The sequence below is a fragment of the Emys orbicularis genome, chromosome 10, assembly GCF_028017835.1.
Source record: "Emys orbicularis isolate rEmyOrb1 chromosome 10, rEmyOrb1.hap1, whole genome shotgun sequence".
Classification (NCBI taxonomy): domain Eukaryota; kingdom Metazoa; phylum Chordata; order Testudines; family Emydidae; genus Emys; species Emys orbicularis.
This window is the reverse complement of record NC_088692.1, coordinates 72,840,812-72,862,418: the sequence shown is the minus strand read 5'-3', so window position 1 is coordinate 72,862,418 and position 21,607 is coordinate 72,840,812. Positions and strand designations below refer to the sequence as shown.

Sequence of the window (21,607 nt, the reverse complement as noted above, 5' to 3'; positions counted from 1 at the left end):
TTTTAAACTCCTGTTTACAAAATTGAAGCAATAATCAAATTCTTAAAACTCTCATTCATATATTTATCCAATTCAGAATCATTATTTGTCTGTGTATTTAGATTTTTTCAAATCATTAGTGTAGAGACTTTTAAAAATACATAGGTGCCAAAAGAACTTTGTTCTTTTCTATACAATAAAATTAAACTGATTACAAGTTTCCCACTACCCTTGTAAATCCTTAAATGCACTATATTTGTACAAGACTTAATTTTCTAGACTCTAAGCAGAAGAAATTTCATGGCTTAGCTCATTCCAGTGTCCTGCTGATATTATCACAAACGTCAATAAAAAATGTGTCCTATCAAATGTCTTTGTGGTGGTGTTTAATTTCAAAATTCTTATTAAAGAAAGATATAATTAGTAATAATTTAGATTACAGTAGTAAATTGCAGTGATATTTTTTACCAGTATTTTTTTTAAACTTTGAGTGTAAGTATTCTTAACACATTAGTTTTTTTTCTAAACTATATTCATTGTAGTAGCTCTGGGAGAAATATGTGGCAAATAAAAAAGGCACAAACCAGAAAAAAGTCTAATAGCTAAAGAAACTGCAGTGATATTTTTAAAGCAACAGCCATATATTACTCTGAGTTTACCTGCTTTTAGTTTATTGCTTAGTTAATTCATTATCTGAATATTAGTTTGTGTGTGATTAATACTCTGATGTTGCAGACACTCCTTCATGTGATTAACTTTACGTACTTGAATATTCCCATTGGAAAGTCAATGGGACCACAGAATGAATAAAGTTACTCGTGTAAACATTTGCAGTTTTGGACCTAGCAAGAGTACTTAATCATATTTGTCAGCAGTTGAGTAAAATATCATCTCTGTGATGTACAGTACACTTGTTCCATATAAATTACAACCTATTTACGTTATAACTGTGTATTACTGAAATGGTAGTGCTGCACCTGTACAAGATTACCTCCCAGAAAAGTACATTAGAATCTCTTGAGACTCTCTTTACTAGTTATTACTGCTATAAAAAGTTAATAGATTTTTTTCCATGTTCCCACACATACAGTATATAGGGTATCCTCATGGAATATGTAATATCCATGCTGTATTTATATTAATTTTGTCATTGATGTTTGTTGAAAGTTCCACACTTAGACTCCTGTACTTCCACATATGCATGTCTGTTCAGGAAAACAAATATAAATCATTCAGCTGTTTACATTTCAGTCTGTGAGCACATAGGACTAAATCCTGGGGCCCTTGCATAGCTGTGGAAGACCCAAAGACAAAGTGAAAACTCTGTGGGCCAGATTCTCCTCTCACTTTCACTAGTTTTATACTGGTGTAATTCTATTTATTTAAATAGAATTCCTTCTGATTTATATTGATAAGAGTCATAGACTTTAAGCCATAAGAGACCATCATGATCATCTAATCTGACCTCCTGCACATTGTAGGCCACAGAACCTCACCCACCCACTACAGGTCTGTCTCATCTTACGTTGGGGTTACGTTCCACAGTCAGCGCCTAAAGCGAAAATCGCATATAGTCAAAATTACATTGAGTGTAATGGTGGGTGGATTCGCCCGCACTACAGAAACAGTATTTAAATTGTTATTTTTCTCTTTTTTTTTGTTTTTGTTTTTGCCGACCGCGTAAAGCTGAAATCGCGCATGTTAAATGAGCCTAAGATGTGACAGACCTGTACTGTAATAGGCCCATAATCTCTGGCTGAGTTATTGAAGTCCTCAAAGCATAATGTAGAGACTTCAAGTTCCAGAAAATCCACCATTTATTCTAGTTTAAATCAGCAAGTGCCCCAGAGGAAGGCAAAACCAAACCAAACCAAAAATAATAAAACAAAAAACCTCCATGGCGTCTACCAATCTGACCTGGGGGAAAATTCCTTCCTGACTGCAAGTATGGCATTCAGTTAGACCCTGAGTGTGTCAGCAAGGCCCACCAGCCACACACTTGGGAAAGAATTCACTGTAACTCAGAGTCCTCCCCATCTAGTATCCCACCTCCAGCTATTGGGGATATTTGCTACTAGCAGTGACAGATGGCCTCCAAAACAGAATTAGGCTCTGTGCTTCAGATGGAAACTTCTAACCAGATACAGAGGATGAAGTTAACGGCATAGGTGCATAGATGGGTCTCTACACCATAACTTATAAAATGGGCATTGGGGGCCTGATCCTGAGAGGCGCAGTCTCCATAACCGGGGATAAGGGGATGGAGAGGAGACTATGCCACCATTTAAGAGCCCAGCAGATAGTCCAGCTCCTTAGCAGAATTGAGGGCCATGCTGAAGAACTTTGTGGGCTGCCTTGAGCCTGGAGATTAAATTGTAAAATCCTTCCAGCCAAGAGCAGAGCCCAACTTTCCAAATGTGGCCACTGCAGTTGGGTGCCCCAGCAGCCACCTGTCTTCGCCTTTTGGTTCACGTGGCACAGCACCAGCAGGTCCTTGGCACTCTCTGGGTGAGGACAGCTGAAGATGAAGCTAGCAGTTGGGGCCAGAGCAGTTTAGTGCAGGGAGAAGCCCCGGCCTGCTCCCTAAGAGAGCGAGGCTGCTAAACAGTCGTCGGTCTCCTTGAGCCCACCCAGCTAATCCTTCCTCCCCCAGCCGCGGGAGGATGCCTCACACTCACCCCCAGTTCGGGACCCTCCCTGCCCAGGAGGGGCACTTGGCCAGGCTGGGACTGAAGCCTGGGCCAGTTGCCCGCGCTCCGACCGCGTGTGAGCCTGGCGCTTAGCTGCTCCCCCCCGCCCCGGGAAGCGGCAGCCCCCACGCAGCGCTCCCAGGTGTGGCTGGGCAGGTTCGCCCCCGCGCCGGGGGACATGCGGGGCAGGTGACAATCAGCATGTGTCACCCCCTCCCCGCTGACCGGGCAGAGCCATTAAACGGCGGGGCCGCTCGCTCTCCCTCCTCTCCCGCAACAACGGGGGGTGGCTGCTGGACTCTGAGCCAGGCTCGGCTCAGCACCGCGCTGGGTCCCCCCGGGGCCCGCTGGAGATGGAGGCGGTAAGTACTTTCCGGACCGGTTCACGCAGGCGGCTCTCTCAGCCGCAGCCCCCGCGCTCCGGCTGCGGGACCAGCTGGGTGACTCCGCACGTGGGGACCGGCAGACGTGTGGGCACCGGAGCGGGGGAGGGCTGGGCTCGAACCCAGTTGCTTACAGAGCTAGGCAGGGGAAGGTGTAAGGTTACCCCCGTCTCTCCCTGGCGCACAGCCCAAGGCGGGCTCAGGGCGGCCCCTGGCTGTGGGCCGGGGGAGACGCGGGGTGTCAGGGGGACTGGAGAGCTTTGCCAGCCGCTTCAGCCTGGGGTGAGCGGGGCCCGAGAGCCACCGCTATCGACCCCCCTTCTGAGCAGACGCGCAGGGGGCTGCAGCCAGGGAGCCCTCGGAAGCGCCTCCCGGCCCCGCCCCAGCTGGTGTCTGATTGCAACGTGCTGGGGAGACAAGCCGGCTGCACGGCCCGGTCCCAGCTGCCCCCTCGTGGGAAATGCAGCCCAGCCGGGGACTCAATGGGGCACGCTCAGACACATTGCAGCATGGTCCGGCCGAGGCTAGGACCCTGCCAGGAACTTCCTGCAGAGCTCCGCAAGGAAGCCTGGACGGGTGGATGTCCCAATCCCCGCTGCTCTCCAGGGGGAGAGGCTGCAGAGCCCAATGAGGAAGTTTCAGGGAGCAGGAGGTGAAAGCACGGGCTGCAGTCACAGCGCTCAGCTGCTCCCCAGGGCGTAGGAGGCACAAGCCGAAACATAACAGTTCAGGCTGCAGACAGCCTTTGGCTTCTGCTGCTGCTGCGACCGGCCTCCGGAGGACTCTCTCTTGGCTACTCGGTGTTTTAAACTGAATGTGTTGTCCGATAGGCAGAGGTCAGGCGTGGTGTAGCAGATCGCGCTCTGAGCAAAGGGCGCTTCCATGAGACTTCAATAGCTTGCCATTATCGATGGTAGGAAAGAATGAAAACTAAAGGGAAAATACATAAACAAGCTGCAAACATATTGGGGGGGGGGGGGGGATGCAGACTACAAAGCTCTCCTCTTGGAGCTTCTCCAAACCACTGTGTGTGTGTGTGGGGGGGGGGGGGCTGGTTCCCCTCCCACTATGGTACAAACAAAGGGGATGGGGAGGAATCTGTGAATGAGATCGCTGGTGTGCCGACCACCTCAAGGACTATGGTCACATACTACTCTAAGAGGCCACATTTGTGTTGTGTGGCAAAGGTAATATGCTTTATTTAGACTGTGGAACTGTGTTCTCTGTCCCAGAATCATCTTGCACTAGGGTCTTGAGGGAGAGGGGCACATTTGGATTTAGCTCCTTAAAGAATTCACAGGCAGATGGGGGAATATTACCCTTGGACAATACAAATATTAAAGGGGCAGATTCCCAACCCCAGGGCCCTCACAGGGTAGTTTGGTGGAATCTGTTTGACCTCAGGATCATTGAATTTTCTACTCTTTGGGTTTTATTGCAGGAGGGCATGATTTGGCCTCTGATGTTTAGACACTCATGATGTGGTTAGATAATGGCTAATTGTTAACAGATTCAGAACACTCAGAAACAGACAAATGGAACTTTTCTAGTGCATGAATTAAGAAGAGTTTAAAAATCCTTACAATGCTTTAAAATTTCAACATTAATTGCTATAAATTTGCCAGTAGTAATAATCCACAGTGATCCTCCACATCACTTTAGTGACTGGCTGCTATTCCAGCTATATCCTCAGGTTAGCCTTGGACACTCAAATTCTAAGAAGTCATTGTCACAGCAAAGGTCTACGTGTTATGAGTTAATTACTGTATTAAAACATTCCATCTCGCCTTGCTGGGAGTGTCCCCTGCAATTACAGGGAGTCTGGCACCAGGATGATCTCTCACTTGCTAACAGACTTTCTGATTATATTTATTACTCATGGATGAATATGACCTTTTCATGTACAAAAGTCTACAAACTAAAAACATGAAAGGCCTCTCTAAAGCAAGTGGACATAGATATGGAAATGTGCTTTTATCCTTTTTGCTTTATGTCCTAATGTATTTTCTCCTTGAAACCTTGCTGTAACTCTTCTTACAGCCAAATCAGCACGTGTTAGGCTTCAAAAAGACTGAGAAGCTTATCTGTGGAATGGGTTGTCCTAATTGCAGTATTTCATTTGATGTTTGCATCTGTTGATCACTTCTCCGATTGCTGTGTAACGGCTTTGAAGGGCAGTTTTGAATTAGGCAAAGTTTTTTATTTCATTTATTTGTTTAACTTCCATCCTCCGGATCTTTTATTGTATTTTCAAGGTATTTTTATAACTCTCTGGGTTTATATTTGTTATCACTATTTTTGTGTTTTCCTCCTTTTTTTAAATTGCTGTCATTATAAAACAGTTTGATTTTTTTTTTTAATAATTCTAATAGGGGATGTCAAAACCAAAAAATCCAAATGTGCTTGAGTTTTAGGGATGCTACTTTAGTTCTCCAATCAGACTGAGACAGGACCAAGGTCTGGTAGAGGGTTGAAGTATTAGGGCCGCATTCTGATCTTGAATCATTGGGTCTAAATTCAGAGTAACTAATTTTAAATCAATGAAGTTAGTCTGGATTTAGGCCTGTTTAGCCAATATCAGGATCTGGCCCTACAGAGCAAACGTAGCAAACCACAGGAGGATGGCCACAAAACATCATTGTTCAGAGTCAAAACCCCAAAAGATTGCTTCTTTGGCAGTCTGCAGAGAATCAGACTCTTAGACAAGTATCTGCAATTGGGGAAGGAGGCTAGGGTTTAACTATGTACAATGTAAGTTTGGTTGAGTCACTTGCAGTTTCCTGTGAAGGCCAAACATCTATGCTCTTGTCATGGCTGATGGCTGCTTGGAAATTTACTACCATGTTTGTATAATGCCTACAAAAAATCCTGTTTTAAAAGTACATTAGGACTGTGAAGCTAAGCACTCAAAAGTTAGGAAATGCCAGAATGCCTGTGCAGCCTTCATCCAGCCCCATTGTGCATGTACATTATGATACAGACTTTAATTACATAATCATGTATTAGTTTTTTCCACAGGGCCCAGCTTCATTCAGTGTACATAATGGATAAGAGTTCACTGAATGGGGAAACCATTTAATATTTATTTTTATCCTCATCCAGTGTGTGGCCTCATGCCTTATTTACTGCACACTATTTAAACTCTTACTAAATACAGTATTATTCATTTTCTCATTGGCTTTTCTAAAACACTCATCGTAGTATCTGAATGCTTTGCAAACATGAATGAATTTATCCTTGCAACTAGGGTCGCCAACTTTCTACTCACAAAACTGAACACCCTTGCCCCACCCCTTGTCCGATGCCCCACCCATACCACGCCCCTTCACTCCATTTCCCCCCCCCCACTATGGGTTGAGGCAGGGGGTTGGAGGAGGTACTAGTTCTGGGCTGGGGGTGTGGGTTCCAGGGTGGGGCCAGAAATGAGGGGCTCAGGGTGAGGGAGGGGGCTTTGGGCTAGGGCAGGGGGTGTGAGGGCTCTGGCTGGGGGTGCAGACTCTGGGGTCAGGCTGGGGATGAGGGATTTGGGGCGGGTGCTGCGGGCCGGATGAAATGAACCATGGGGCCAGATCCAGCCCATGGGCCATAGGTTCCCCACCCCTGCCATAGGCGTAGGAGCCGGAGGGGGGACAAACATGCCGGCTGCTTCCTGGAAGCCGCACGGGACGGTGGCTAGCAGGGAACCTGCCAGTCCCGCTGCATGGCGCTGCCAACCGGACAGTCAACGGCCCACCAGGATCCCTTTTCGACCAGATGTTCCAGTTGAAAACTGGACACCTGGTCTCCCTACTTGCAACCCCCCTATAAGGTATAATGGTATTGTCTCTATTTTACATCTAAGAGTCTGATATGATTATGGCTGAACTTATCTAGCATCTATTAAGTTTGGATGCTAAATTGAGGTGGGCCTGACTTTTTCACAGTACTTAGCATATTTATGGCTCTTTGTACATTCACACAGCTCTTATTGACCAGTTGCAATTGTGAGTGCTCAGTAGTTCTGCAAATCAGTCCCCAGGTGTCTCAAGTTAGGCACTGAGAAAACAAGGAAGCCACAGGGGCCACCTGTGAAAAGATTTATTTAATGACTTACCCAGCATTACACAGATGCTTTTTGGGAGAGGCAAGGATAGAATCCAAATCTCCAGAGTTACATTCCATTGCCTTAAGCACAAGGCCATCTTTTCTCTTTCTGCAATCCCTTGCCTCATTCACTGTACATCTCGCAATTTCTGCAACAAATGAGGCAAGATCATACAGGCCATAACTTTACCCAGCACTGTCCATGCTGTGCACTGAATGAAGCAGGAGTCCTGTGGAGAAAAAAACCCCAAAAAGTGTGATGAATCCAAGACTATCATAATACAGGTATAAAAGAAGGCCTAATTAAGGTTGCACAGACAACCTTCATTCTGGCATTTCTTAACTTTAGAGTGCTCAGTGTTGCAACTTTAATTTTGTTTAACATAATTTTAATGTTCTTTCCTAAAGTGTTTTTTAACCAAAATGAAAAACCATCTTGATCCCCCACACCTGGGTCATCAGCAAGGTTGAAAACTTAGTTTAGAACCTTACACAGTACAGCAGAGAAGTGTTGGTAGTTGGGAATCCTGGGTTCTACCTATCTTTTTCTCCCGCCCGCCCCACTTCTATTTCCCCCCCCCTACATATACATATATATAGATGTAAGCAGAGTCAGGATGAGCTCTACCATGACATCTGGTGGTGAATTGTGGCGAGTTGTGGAAAAGAACTTCAGGGGCTGATCTTGTTTGCATAGACACACCCACCCTGCCTAGCATGAGCCCAAATGGTCACTTTGGCTGCTGTGGGATCCCCAGTTTCTCTGTTACTGGGGCAGGAAGAATAAAGTGTTGTTACCCTGATTATGTGAATCAAGGACAATGAAACTGTTTTATGACAGAGGGACTCGCCATCAACTAAGTAGCACTCACTAGACAAGGGACATGGGTTCCAAAACCCAGTGAATTGAGAGAGGCTGGGGTAGGTATTTGTACCTGATGGTATGGGCCCCCTTTGAGGGCCAGAAATACTGATTGCACCACTATCTCCACCTGTGGAATATCAGAGCTAATCTAAATTCTATTAGGAGTCTAGTTACAGGCTGGTGAGCTGAATTCACTTTGGGCCAATGGTGTACCAGCACTGAGGCTCCCCTACTACAAGCTGAAATCGCTAAAGTTACTGAGAGTTGAAATCACTGAGTGCTGGGGGGGGCTGAAGATATGTTGCTGAGCGGCTGGCAGAGCAATTTGCGGGACAACTGGAGCGGTTTGTGGGACAGCTGGCAGAGCAGAGCAGTTTGCGGGATGACTGGAGCGGCTCACGGGATGGCTGGTGGAGCGGAGCAGTTTGCGGAACGGCTGGAGCGGCTCACGGGGTGGCTGGTGGAGCGGAGCAGTTTGCGGAACGGCTGGAGCGGCTCACGGGATGGCTGGTGGAGCGGAGTGGCTGATGGAGTGGCTTGCGGTGAAGGCTGCAGCAGAACCCCATGGAGAGGCGGGGCAGTCGGCCTTGGACCATGTAAGGTGCCCCTTAACACTGCTGTGCCCCCCCCCCCACCGGGCTGGGAGGTAAAACTCTGCAGATAAACTTTTGAACTCTGGGGCTGCACTGACCAGGGACAGAGACTTTTGGGTTGTTGGACTTTTGGGTGATTTTTGGGTTGCTGGACTCAAGAGATTTTGGGGGTGTTGGACTTTTGGGACTTTGGGTGATTTTTTGGGTTGCTGCACTTAAGACCCTGAGGGGGGTGGGTCTTTTGCTCATGGTTTGTGTCATGAATCCTGTTTGTGGTGTTTCCCCAACATAATGCCGCATTGTTTCCCTCCTTTATTAAAAGGATTTTGCTACACTCAGACTCCGTGCTTGCGAGAGGGGAAGTATTGCCTCTTAGAGGCGCCCGGGGGATGGTATGTAATTCTCCCAGGTCACTGGGTGGGGGCTTGAGCCGGTTTTGCATTGTGTTATTGAAATAGATACTGAACCCGGCCCTTGTTGCTGCCAACTCAGATGGGCAGAAGGGTTACATATATAAAATATACACCGCCTATCCCTGTCCTCCTCTGCTCCTTTCTCCCCTGACCTGCACGCCCTTCAGTCTGCTGCTGTCCTCCTCTTCCCCTGCACCTCACTTCTCTGCATTCAATCAAGTCAAGATGCTTCCTCCTTTTCCTTCACACAGCTTAGGTACCAACAGGGGGGAGTATTGAGAGCATAGGAGAGAATCTCTCCCTGCTCTCAGTTCTGTACATGGTGCTAAACTTTCACAGTTGCATGAAATTTGGTGGGGGGAGTCACACAATTAATTTACGACAGTAGACACTGAGATTCAGAAAATTAAAGCTTTATAACCATTAAAACACAAATTGTCAACATCACATGTCAAAATATATAAAACAAATATCCTTAAATCAACTAATCATATCTGTTTTTATTATTATTTGGTAGTCCATTTGTAACCAGCCAAATTCAAAGTCTAAATCACTGGATTTTGTCTCTAAGTTCTCAGGCAGCATTTTTCTTACTTTGCTTATTTGTAAATTTCAGTTACTATGGATAGAAATATTTTTGTCTGGAGTTTGTGTGTGTGGACAATGAAATCAACATTTACTGATAAACATTTAATCCTTCCAAGCCTACCTGTAATCCAGGGATTTTGCACATCTGTAGCACCTTCTGCCTAAGAGTGCTCTATAAACAGTGGTGACTTGACCTTTGCAACACCCCTGTGATGTAGGGAAGTATTAGTTGTCTTATCCATAAAATAGGAGATAAGTCACACGAGGTTGAGGGTCTGATTTTTTTTCAGTTACTAAGCACTGGCAACTCCAATGGGAGCTATAAGTGTTCTGTGCTTCTGAACACCATGCCCTTATGAGCGACTTGCGTAACACCACACACAGGCTATGTTAGAGCCTGGAGCAGGACCTACATCTCCTAAACGCAAATCCTGTGCCTTAGCCAGATGATCTTCCCTGATAGCTAGTGTCTGGGCTTTTTAAAATTACATCTGTAATCCTATTTTTCTCTCTCTGGGTCTCAAGTCCCTGGAGCATATGTGACTGTTCTGCACAGGAGAAAACTTATGGAATTTCATACCTGCCTAGCTGAATCTACGCTTTGTATTCTGAATAACTTTATAGGTGGATATTTACATCCTGGAGCACATAGCTGCAAAAGAACATAGTGCGATTACATAAATATCTATGAAGTGCATTAGCATAACTCATGTTTTCCTGTGTGCCTTGTCTTATGTAGAACTTAATCTTCAAATACTGTTATGTCAATATTCTTTTAAAATACAACTAATGAATATATTCATTTATGAATAAGTTTACACTTTAGGAACAGCTTGTTTAGCAGACGCTAAAAGAGTTTAATTTTCTGGCACATTCCTTATTGCTTCACATCACCAAGGCCAGGTCTTATACCATGACTGGAACCAAATGTTACTTCCTAATGAAAAGTAATGCATGATGCATGAAGTGTCAGGCAATTCATCAGGAACAAGGAGAAGATGGCCCTAAGGCGCAAACAGTTTGCTCTTTAGTATATTATAGTTAGTTAACCCTTTAGCATGAAATGGAAGATGTGTAAAGAGACAACTTTTAAAAATACATTTGCCTCTCAAAATATCAACTTGATGCAGAACATGCAATGAAATACAGATTCTGCAACTTAAAATGTACAATAGCCAATCAGATGTTAAAAGTTAGTCTTGAATCCACCAGTGTTAGTGTGTGTTGGAGTGGGGTGTGTGTGATTTAAACAATTGTAATGAATCTCAGCTTAAGTTTTCTTCTTTTTGTAGATGAAATTATATTGAGTGTTTTAGCACAGTCAATGGCACATTACTGAAAATAAAAATAGTTACAGTAAGTATTAAACTTAATTTTTGTGACCGAGTCCAACACTAATGATTGTAAATATTTTTGCTTTCAGAAACATGGCACTTACAGTTTTGAAAGAGTTCTCTCTCTCAATATAACTTCTGTCACAAATGGCAAAAAACTGCTATGGGATCATTTATAATCCTTTAAAGGGATACTGTCAACTTGAAATCTAGTTAATCTAAGAAGTGAATTAGAAGCAGTTCCATGAAGTACGTTGCTCATGAGTTCCCTTTCCAATATTGCTGTTTGTACCACATTTTCCTTTTAATTATATTTTTCTCCCTATTGCTGTAAAAAAGAACCACACAAACTGGGGAGACTAAGAAATGAAATGCAGGAGAGACAGTCAAATGACTAGACAAAGTGCTGTCAAATGCGCAAAGTAAACTAAATGAAACCGAGGGACCACTTTTTTTTTTCTGATACTTAAGTCATCGTGGGTGTTACCTGTACCTGTAGTTACATTTATCTACAATACTAAGTGAAGGAATTTCAGAGGACGTTTGATTTTTTTTTTTTTAAGTTGACTGCCCTTTTAAGTCAAACAGCACACATTAATGTTGATGGCTTCTCCTCGTGAATAGCCGCTGTACAATTTAAGATGCAGAATTTATATTTTGTTGCATATTTTGCATTAAGATGCTATTTCAGGAGGAAAACGCTTTTTTTAAAAAAGCTTATTCTTTACACAACCTCCATTTCATTCCAGAGTTAAGACCCTCATTCAACAAAGAATTTAAGCATGTGCATAACTTTAAGCCAATGGGACTATTCACATGATTAAATTATGCATATGCTTAAGAGCCTTGGGGCCTGATCCAAAGCCCAGAGAAGTCGATGTGAGTGCTTTCATTGACTTCAAAGGGCATTGGATCAAAAACCTTATTGAATTGGGGCCCTAAAGAACTAACTGTTTAGCTTAAGGCCAATTAATGGAAGTTCTGTGTGCACAACGAACGCAGAACTGGATCCCAAATGTAATGATCCTAACATACTACTCTGATTTTTTTATTATCCTATAGTTGAGTAAACTACATAAACTATGTTATGGTAATCAAGTCAGACCATGGAATGTAAAAGATGTAACACTAACACCCAAGCTTTTGCATTTGTCTAAGCTAAGGAAAACTTATTTAGGTATTTCATGTATTTACATAAAGTTTAAATGGCTCAGATTTAATTGTTCATTATCATTATTAGCCCATATCTATTCTTTTGGTTAGCTTAGTTGTGCTGAATTAACTTGTGTCAAAACATTTTTTTTTTTTTTAAAGTACTCTGCTTAGTAAGAGTTCAGCATAAGAACACTACTTCTTCCTGAAGGGGTTAATACCACAAAACAAAGACATCTGGCAGAAGCTGTGTGGGTGTTGGCTGTGGCAGATCCCAGGTCCGTACCAGTCTCTACAAGGGAGCTGTCATGCTTGTTGATTTATCCTTCCCTAATGTCACGGGGTACGGGATGTTGAAACTGTGGCTAGAATGTGAAATACTAAATCATAATCGTCATTATTTTTTTGTGTGTCTGGGGAGGCTCATTTTTGGCCTCTGCTCACAACTTGTAAGCATTGGAGGCAATTCCACATATTTACAAAATCTGGTATGTAGCACAAAAAGGCTACGGTATTTTGGCATTTGAAACACTGCATATATTAGTGCACAACAGTGAATGATGGCAACAATTTAAATCAAGGGATGATATATTACAATAGACAATATGGAAATACATGGAAAGTACTTGTAAATGCCACATTAAATGAACTGTGCTCTGTTGTGTTGCAGGGGAAACCACATATAACTCACACAATTTCTACACAGTGAATCAATTTTCCTCCTTCAACAGTTTGACTAATTAATTAAGCTTAGCTATAAGCATATTATGTTCGTTGTTTAACATCTTCTTGAAAGCATAACAGGTTTGCGTGTAAAATTTATGTGAAACTAAGTTTCTGTATTGTAGATAGCAGAAAATATGCTATGCTAGCTTGCATTAAACTTTGCCTGTAAGTCTTAATTTCCCCCCCATTTCCTGTCACTGTAAGACATACTATAAATGGCTGGTTATGCTACTGAGCAGAAAATGAGTGTCATGATTTTTTTTATCAATGGATTCATATATAATGAGAAACTATCCAGCAAGGTAAACTTAACAATTCATGTTCTTCGGACAGAGTAGATTAAATGACATTTTTTTCTTATGCTCAATGAATTGTTTTATTTTTTGCTTTCCCAATATCTTTAGCTACTTCTCAGGACTAAAATAGTAAAGAAGGCATAGCCCTTGACTATTAAAAGTTTAATGCAAAAGATAATATTTATGTTCTATTCCTACCTAATTCACAACTGCAGCATAATAACTTTCCTTCTGCTGCTTTGTTAAAGCATAATGGTGATTGTGCACTCATGGTGGTAGAATGAATGTATGGTGATAGAAACTTTTAATGCTTACAGATGTCAATATTATGTGTAACAGCTGTATCTCTTCCTCTGTGTCATCATACATAAGTTTTACACATTAGGCTGTGTTCTCTCCTGCATGCATTACTTCCATAAGTCTTACTAGATGCCTTGCATGTTAACCAGATGAACATATGCACGTATACTGTAACACTTCGAATCCAATGGCTAAAACGTTGCTTGTTTTATGAATATTTTCCAAGTTAAGAGGTAAATACTGTTTTTCACTTCTGCCAGAATAAATCCCAATTTACACTGGTATAACTGAGAACAGATACTGACCTTGAATGAGCAAGTTCCAAATAAGCAGTCTGCTTGAATGTATTCAAATATAAATTAAAGGCCAAACTCTACTTTTACACCAGTACAAATCAAGGGTTCTTGCATTTAAGTTAAGGGTTATTCTATGTTTGCACAGTGTAACTGGAAGCAGAAATTGGACCTAAGCAACCAATCCTACTTCACTTAACTCTATAGTAAAACTACTATTGATGTCAACAAGAGCAACAACAGGCTCTAAATCCTTATTTAGGAAAAAATGTAAAATGATTTTTCTAAATATGAGTCTTTGAGGTTCCAAATGCAATGTGTTCGCTTATTCCCATATTGAATTTGCTCAGTTCACAAGTAAAATTTGTATCCCCATATTTAGTATACCCACAAACTCAACATGAGCTCAGACAGCCAAACTGGGTTCTTTCCATTTCATGCATCTGTATGAATCAAAGATTATGCTGGCCAATTTATACCCTTAGCTACACCTGTGCAACCTGTTGACTTTAGTGATAACCTTTTTGCACTTATTTAGAGCTAATGGAATTGTATAGCCATTACTGAGAATATAATCTGAAGACAACAGAATTGCACAGGCATAGCTGTGGCAACATTTTAAGGTAGAACTGCACTTTAAAACATGGCTGACTGTCTTGTTTCATGAGATACTGTGCATTCTTCTTTCATATGGCAACTTAAAAAGCAACACAAAAGGTTGATGTTCCAGTTAGCCATCCATTCTATGGCTTCCAGTGACATAGAATGAATCACTCACAGCTATCCCCCTGGAGAAGGATCTTAGAGGGCAGAGATTTACTAGATATTCCATGGTTTGGATATCTTCTTTACATGCACATATCTGGCTGTCCTTCATTTTCTATTTGTGTAATAGGTCATTGCAACACCCTTGTGAAGTTCTGTTGCAATTTGCTGTGATCCAGATCTTAAGTGGCATGGTGAAGATGGGTGGTTGGTCTGTGGGATCCGTGATCTTGATCCCTCTGTTTTCCTATAGTCTCCACTTCTTATCTTTTGGTGACTGTCCTAAAATTTTCAGAGCTTTGGCCACTAACCAGATGGGTTTCCTGAATTTACGGCAGCATCTGGGGCAGGATAAGGGGTTGTCATAGACTGACAAGTCTGGGTTCATTATCATGCAGTCGTATTCACATACTGTTGCTGTTTCTCTTTGGAGGAATGGTGTTAAGATATGTACAAGAATGGGGAGCCAGATTTTCGGTGTTGACCTCAGCACTCCTGTGACAGTTCTCATAGCAGCGTTTAACTGCCTGTTGACAAGTTGACATAGGTATGAGTTTGTTTCTCTTTTGATGTTTGCCCTCGAAAGGCTATTTTGCTTGAAATCATTGCTTTTTAGATTGTGGAGCCATCTATCGGTATTCGGCTGCCACGTTGTGGCATGAACCATGTGGATGTTGCCATCTTCCTCCCCTCTGCATTGAGGACCACATTTTAATTCTACTTTCGGCAAGGTTAAACAGTTAAGAATCAGCAACTTTCCTAATATTTTTTTCTTGTGAACCCAATCTCTGTTACAAGTTTCATTTTGGAGATCAACAATGGAATGTTCAGTATGGAAACAAAGAATTTCTCACATGAAGGTCCTGATTCTTCTCTGTCTTCCACCTTCAATCATCACTTACACTTACTCAGGAGAAAGTAAAATGCTACTGTTTGATTTGGAAGCATTTTACATCCACTCTATGGATATTGGTAACAATACAAGCTGCAAGGTAGTGAAGAATCAGGCACCACATGTTTATTCAGTGTGTTGTCTTTCTGATGCTTACTGCTTTCAAGTCTGAATCACAACATCCAAAATTACCAGCTATTCATTTGAATTTGGTTGTTATATTACTTGGGATCATAGTATCTATCCAGTCTAATCTTTGTCTCTCCAGGTTCTTGTACTGTGCCCATTGTAGTGGTATCTGAGTAAATACAGTAAAATTGTTTCTAGCAATGATGTTTAGATCCCACAAAATGTCATTAAAGCAAAACCCAAATAGTGTGGACGTTCTCTTTCATGTAAGCCAGGACAAGTCAGGACATTTGGAAGTAGCCTAAAGCCAAGGGATATGGCTTGGCTGTATGAGCCAAAAAAAGTGGAGCTACATAAATTTATTATACATGTATACAACAGGAAATTAATAAAGTGTAAAGTATATAAGCTCTCACAGTGAAGTGCCAATAAATAATGTCAGCATAACCTCTCTGTCTTGGCATGGCTTATCTGTCATAAACACAAAGCCAAGCCAGACACACTAACTTCCCCACCTCTGTTGTTCTGCTGCCTCCCCATGTACATACAGGAAAATGGGTTTGGAAGGCATGTACAAGCAGGGTTCACTTTTGCTTATTCTGGTGCCTTCTCGGTTCTATATGTGACTGGAAATGCCACACATTACTGTTCTTATGAATTATGTTGATCAGACAATGTCCCTTTTTAATGTCCAAAGAGTGTTTCCCCTGTAAGTATTGTATGGGCACCTAACAATCCGATTGTGCCCTTCTGCATCACACCTGCCTGCAAAAATGAGATCAGCTTCTCTTGTTTAAGGAGATATGCTGTACCAAGCTCTAAAAGTTATTATCAAGCAGAAGGTTCATTCTTCTCTTTGCTCTAGAAAGCCTGGGGGTGGAGGGATGGTCATGATTTTCAAGGCCAGATAATTATAGTAAGGGGTCTAGGCACTCACCTAGAATCAGAGGTGTTTGAGGTAGACGTTTTACAAATCATTTCTTTCATCCTCCATTTGGTAGAGGTAGAACCACAGAAACTGCCCCTACCTCAGATAACTTACAATGTGAGGGCGTTATCCTGCTCCATTGAAATTAATGAATGCAGGATCAAGTCATTACTTTAAGAGGAGACACAGCAGCTGAGTGAAACAAACAAAGGAAAGGAGCAAGGGTCAGGTAATGGTAATACACACATTTGCGCAGACTGCTATTTGCCCAGTTTTCAGGGACAAAGTTTTAATTTGTTAATGGAGACAAATAAGTAGATCAGAAGCACTATTTTACTACCTGGGAATGGGAATGTTAGAATTATTCAGAGCTCAAGACTCTTGTTTGCTATTCTTAGTACAGGAGCACGAATGACTTCCTTCATAGTCGATCTTCTATTTCCATTGAATCAGATTTTTCAGAAAGTTACAGCCTAGGTTGTCTAAAGAAAAAAAGGGACAGATTCTGGGACATGAGGGACACAAGTGTAAACTGGATGCCATTGGACCTACTCTGTATTTACATCATAAATAAGATCAGAATCTGGCCCAAAGTGTGAAATTTCATAAACTCAATTATATCAGAATAACATTTCATAAAAGGAAATGTATGTTTGTGAATATAAAATCAACTAGCAAAGAGATCTGTAAACTTTTGGTTTCTGAGTTATATCTCCATTGAGATCTCTTCATTAATTTGTAATAAACATTGATATTTGTTTGTACATTCAGAATATAGCTTTTTGAATGTAAAGTTTCATCAGCTTTTGAAGATGGTTTCAGTCCAAAGTTCTTTATATGTAGACTTCAAACCTGAATTTTAAAAATATTTGGAGGAAAGTGCACCACTTCAAGATTTCAGTGTAAATTGCATTTTTTCAACACTATATTTAAAATAGTTTGTTAAAAAGTTATGTCTAAAAGAGAGTGATGTTTGGGAGCAAATTTTCCCACTGTCTTCAGTGGATCTCCATTATTCTGGGTGCAAATAACTGTGGGTCAAATTTAGAATATACAGTTATTTGTTCCCAGACTTTGGTTCACTTAGGCTACTAAATCTCTGTGCCTGGAAATGAGGGGCTTAAACATTTAAGAGGTCTAAATTGAAGGTGCAAATAATTACACTATTATTTGCACCAAGTAGAATGGAGGCCAGTGTAGAAAATCTATATCTTTTAAGGATCTAGGCCATGGTGATGGGGATGGAGAATGCAGTTGGGGGTAAGAAGAGACGTGTTTTAAATGGCAAAAATTGCCCTTGTCCTAAATCTTGTCCATGTGCAGTTATGCACATGGAGTATCTAGTTTATTTGTATATGAGAAAACAATCAAACCCTTGTAGAATATCTCTCTGGGTCTGATCCAAAACCCATTCCAGTCAATGGGATTCTTTCTGTGATTCTTGAAGGCTTTGGATCAAACCTTCTCATAAAAGTTTTCATCACAAATTAAGCCTATTTAACTTTATTTGCTGTGTTGAGCCTTTAAAAAGAGATGAACTGTCTGAGTCACATGATTAATTTTGAATGCCTGAAGTCTTTTATAATAATGCTAAAGACAAGTTGTTTTTGTTGTTGTTGATGATTAGATTAAAGCTGTGGGAAAATACACAGCGAAATGTGGTACATAGCCTACTTCAAGTCTTGACATGATTGCCAACCTCTGTACAATTAAAAGTAACACCTCTGAGATTTAAATCTGACCTGTCAGTTGGTTGCCACATTGTGCTCATTTAAAAAAAATCTCTGTCCCGCTCTGTAGTTTGATGTGAAATTAAGTTTGGGGTAAGATATAGTATTTGATACTTTTTAAACTTAATTAGCTGTACTTTTCTTAAGAGTGACACAGTTCCTGTTATAGTCCAACATATTTGGGTGAATTAGTACTTTTTAATCACAAAATACAGGCTTTGGGGAACCCCAATGATCCAATACACTCTTGACTGTTGTGATAAGGGTCAGATTGTGAACCTCTTACTCACACTGGTGAGCATTTACTCCCTGCAGTAGTCCCATTAAAGTTCAGTGAAATTATTTCTGTGAGTAATTGCTCAGCAGTCTATCCCTAAAGAACCACTGCTACCTTTTGCAAGAGTAAGGGATATTGGCTTCAGTTCCCTGGCCAAATTCTGCTCAAGCAATTGCATTCTGTCTACCTACATCCTGCTGTAGTTTAAGTTGATTATGACCTTCTTTGCTCTCTGCCTTCACATGTTGTGTAGGGCTGCTGTCAGCTGTTAAATAGATATCACTCTCCACCCAAACTTCAGTTGCATTTCACTGAAGAGTGAAGTGATCCCTATATATCTCTTTCCTCACTTACCTTGCAGGGGTACTGCAGCTTAATTAATTGGCTGCAAAGGATTTCGGGTCAGAGGAGAGGTATTAGAAGCACAAAGAGTTATTTACTTATAAATGAATAGATGCTTAAATTATTCAAACAGTCTGGCTAATATACAGGGCTTGTATGTTATTGTATAACAGAAATGCACTGTACAGATGAAACCACCTCGCCCTTCCCTCCATTTTCAATTTACAGCAATAATAATTCTCAGGAAAAGCCTTTGCGGAGTTTAAGGACCAGCTGGGGTAAACGGACCTCAAACTATCCTCCTAACCAGTCATTAGTTTTCAGGGAAGGCTTGGGCTTTGATCGTTATTGCTAAAATGGCCTAGTGCAGCTTGGTCTCAAATGCCAGTAAAAGCTGGACAATATTGTGCCTACACAACAACAACATTCTTTTCTTTTTGAACAGCACCATACACTGGACCCACTCTTTGTGTGTGTGTGTGTGTGTGTGTGTGTGTGTGTGTGTGTGTGTGTGTGTGTGTGTGTGTGTGTGTGTGTGTGTACAATGGGCCAGATTCTGCACTCGGATTTATACCAATACAAATGAATGCAGATTCTGGCCCAATATCTTTGTATGTCTCAACTCATTATCTAGTTTGGGTGCGTCTTAAAATATGAAAAGGTTGGATCACGCATCTTTGCTTTAGAAAATCAGTAAGAAAAAATTTACTGATAGATGTGGGGGCTGCTTTAAATTGTGCCATCTGCTGTGATCTCACAGAAACCACTGTGCCAACCTGATATCAAGCAAGATTCCAGGAACTCCACCCCAGAATGCTTTCTACACAGCTGGATGTGGGAAAGAGCAGGTAGCATAGAGCTGGCTATATGCCATCCCAGGGTTCCTCTCTGATGCGGAAAGTTGCAGAGTAGATGGAGCTAGGGCTGAAAATCTGCCTATGATCCCTATTAAAAGGGTTTTGGACTATATTTGTGCATTTGTTTCATGATCATATTTATATTTAACAATTATTGCATTTTTAAAATGTAAAGTAAGTAATTTCTAAGTTAATCATTTATTTGATTGTATTGCCTTTGAAAACATGTTTACAATGAGTGCATATAGAATATATCAAAATACAGTACTAATCGCAGATACACATTAATGCCACTCAGGCTTTCAGCTTAACATCATCATCAATTCTGTATTTGAAATCAGATACGGTACTTGCTCTGCGCTTCTAGGTGCACAACATACAGAAGCAATGCGTGGCAAGAGGAGGAAATGACTGTTGTTTTCTCCTGCCTGCTGTCACCAGCAGCATTATCCCCCGTTCTGTTAATAGTTAGTACCATGGTGGGGGGGGGAGGAGACAGGAAAGAGAAATGCTGCAGATCCCTGAGGCTGCCTTGTTACCAAACATACTGAACAAGGACTGGGTGGTGGGGGTGAACCGTCTGGCCACCCCTGAAAGCACCAGAGGAAAGTTACCAATCAATCGGGCCTCCCTGTGGGAAAATCGAAAGTAGAAGGAGCCAAAAACTGCTGTAGATAAGGGGCCATATATAACTTGTATTCCTATATGGGCAAATACAAAGCCTCTCCTCTAGTACAGTCTTTTTACTGATGTCCATATTCTGTTTTTTATGGCTTCAAATCTGATTTGTATCTGCAAATCAAGGTGTAGGATGTTAGTCTTTTATTTGCAATAATAAGGTTTTATACATGCACAATTGTGGCATATTGCGATTAACTTCAATGGGCAGGATCAGGACCTACAGTTTAATTAAGGCTCATTACCATCAAGTTCCTGCATTGCCTTATAAACAAATTGTTTCAGAAAATTGTAATCCAGCATTATCTTGTCATTTTCTACCACTCTTGGTTCCTTTCGTGTTATGTGAAACCCATGACACTCAGAAACAGCCAGGCCCACAGCCAGGTAGATTTCTAATTAATTTAGCAAGTAAGGACAGGTTTTTTGACTTCCCCAACCCTATAGCAACCACAGTCACAACTCTCCCATTTATTGGAGCACCTTTAGCGCTACAGCTTTCTAATTATCCTGCAGTTGGGTTTCAGTCTCCTCCATCAGGAAAACTCTGCCGTTGGGTTCTGTCAGCAGTTTACACAATAAGATGTGCTGGATATGGAGTATCTTATTGAAGTGTACTACCAGTACTGCCCTCAATAGATTTTTTTTTTTTATTGTACTTATCTATCACCCTTTATCACTCATCATCCTGAGCTGAGATTCATGCGAGATTTGTTGGAATGTCAGCTGCTCAGTAAGTACATCAAGGTGCCCATTTGAAATTCATCACAGAAATAACGTCTTTGAGGCATGCACAATCAGTATCCTCCCTCTTTACCTCACTCCATCGTTCCCAACCTTGCAGTTATAGTCTTTTAATTTTAATTCGCATATCCTGCCTGGAAATCTGTTTGAGAATTCCTGCCTGTTTCCCGTGCTACAGGAAAGTTGCCTATACGTGTCTCAGAACCAATGCCAGCATTTTCTTCTTGCTTCCTAGCAACTGCCAGAGTAGCATAAACATGTGTGCTGGAACGTGAACTTCAGTGTGTGCCAATGCCACAGGAATGAGGAACTGTGTGTACTGCATTGATGGGTCCACTTCAGAGTGAACAGTCATCCACATCACCAGCATGCTTGGTAATTTCAGTAGAGAGACCAAGGAAGTAGTATCTTTTCTCTGGATAACTAGTGGGTTTGGTTCTCCTAGAATAAAATAATAAATATATGGAGATATACCTATCTCCTAGAAGTGGAAGGGACCCTGAAAGGCCACTGAGTCCAGCCCCCTGCCTTCACTAGCAGGACCAAGTACTGATTTTGCCCCAGATGCCT

At 41.7% G+C, this 21,607-nt stretch overlaps 1 protein-coding gene across 1 annotated transcript in view; it reads left to right on the top strand.

Moving 5' to 3' along the window:
* Positions 1-2,870: 2,870 nt before the first annotated feature.
* The window catches only part of BNC1 (basonuclin zinc finger protein 1), a 93,616-nt gene continuing 74,879 nt past the window's right edge, over positions 2,871-21,607 (top strand). Inside the window, 2 exon segments of the mRNA XM_065412383.1 lie at positions 2,871-3,006; positions 3,009-3,031. Coding sequence (XP_065268455.1) covers positions 2,871-3,006; positions 3,009-3,031 — 159 coding nt within the window.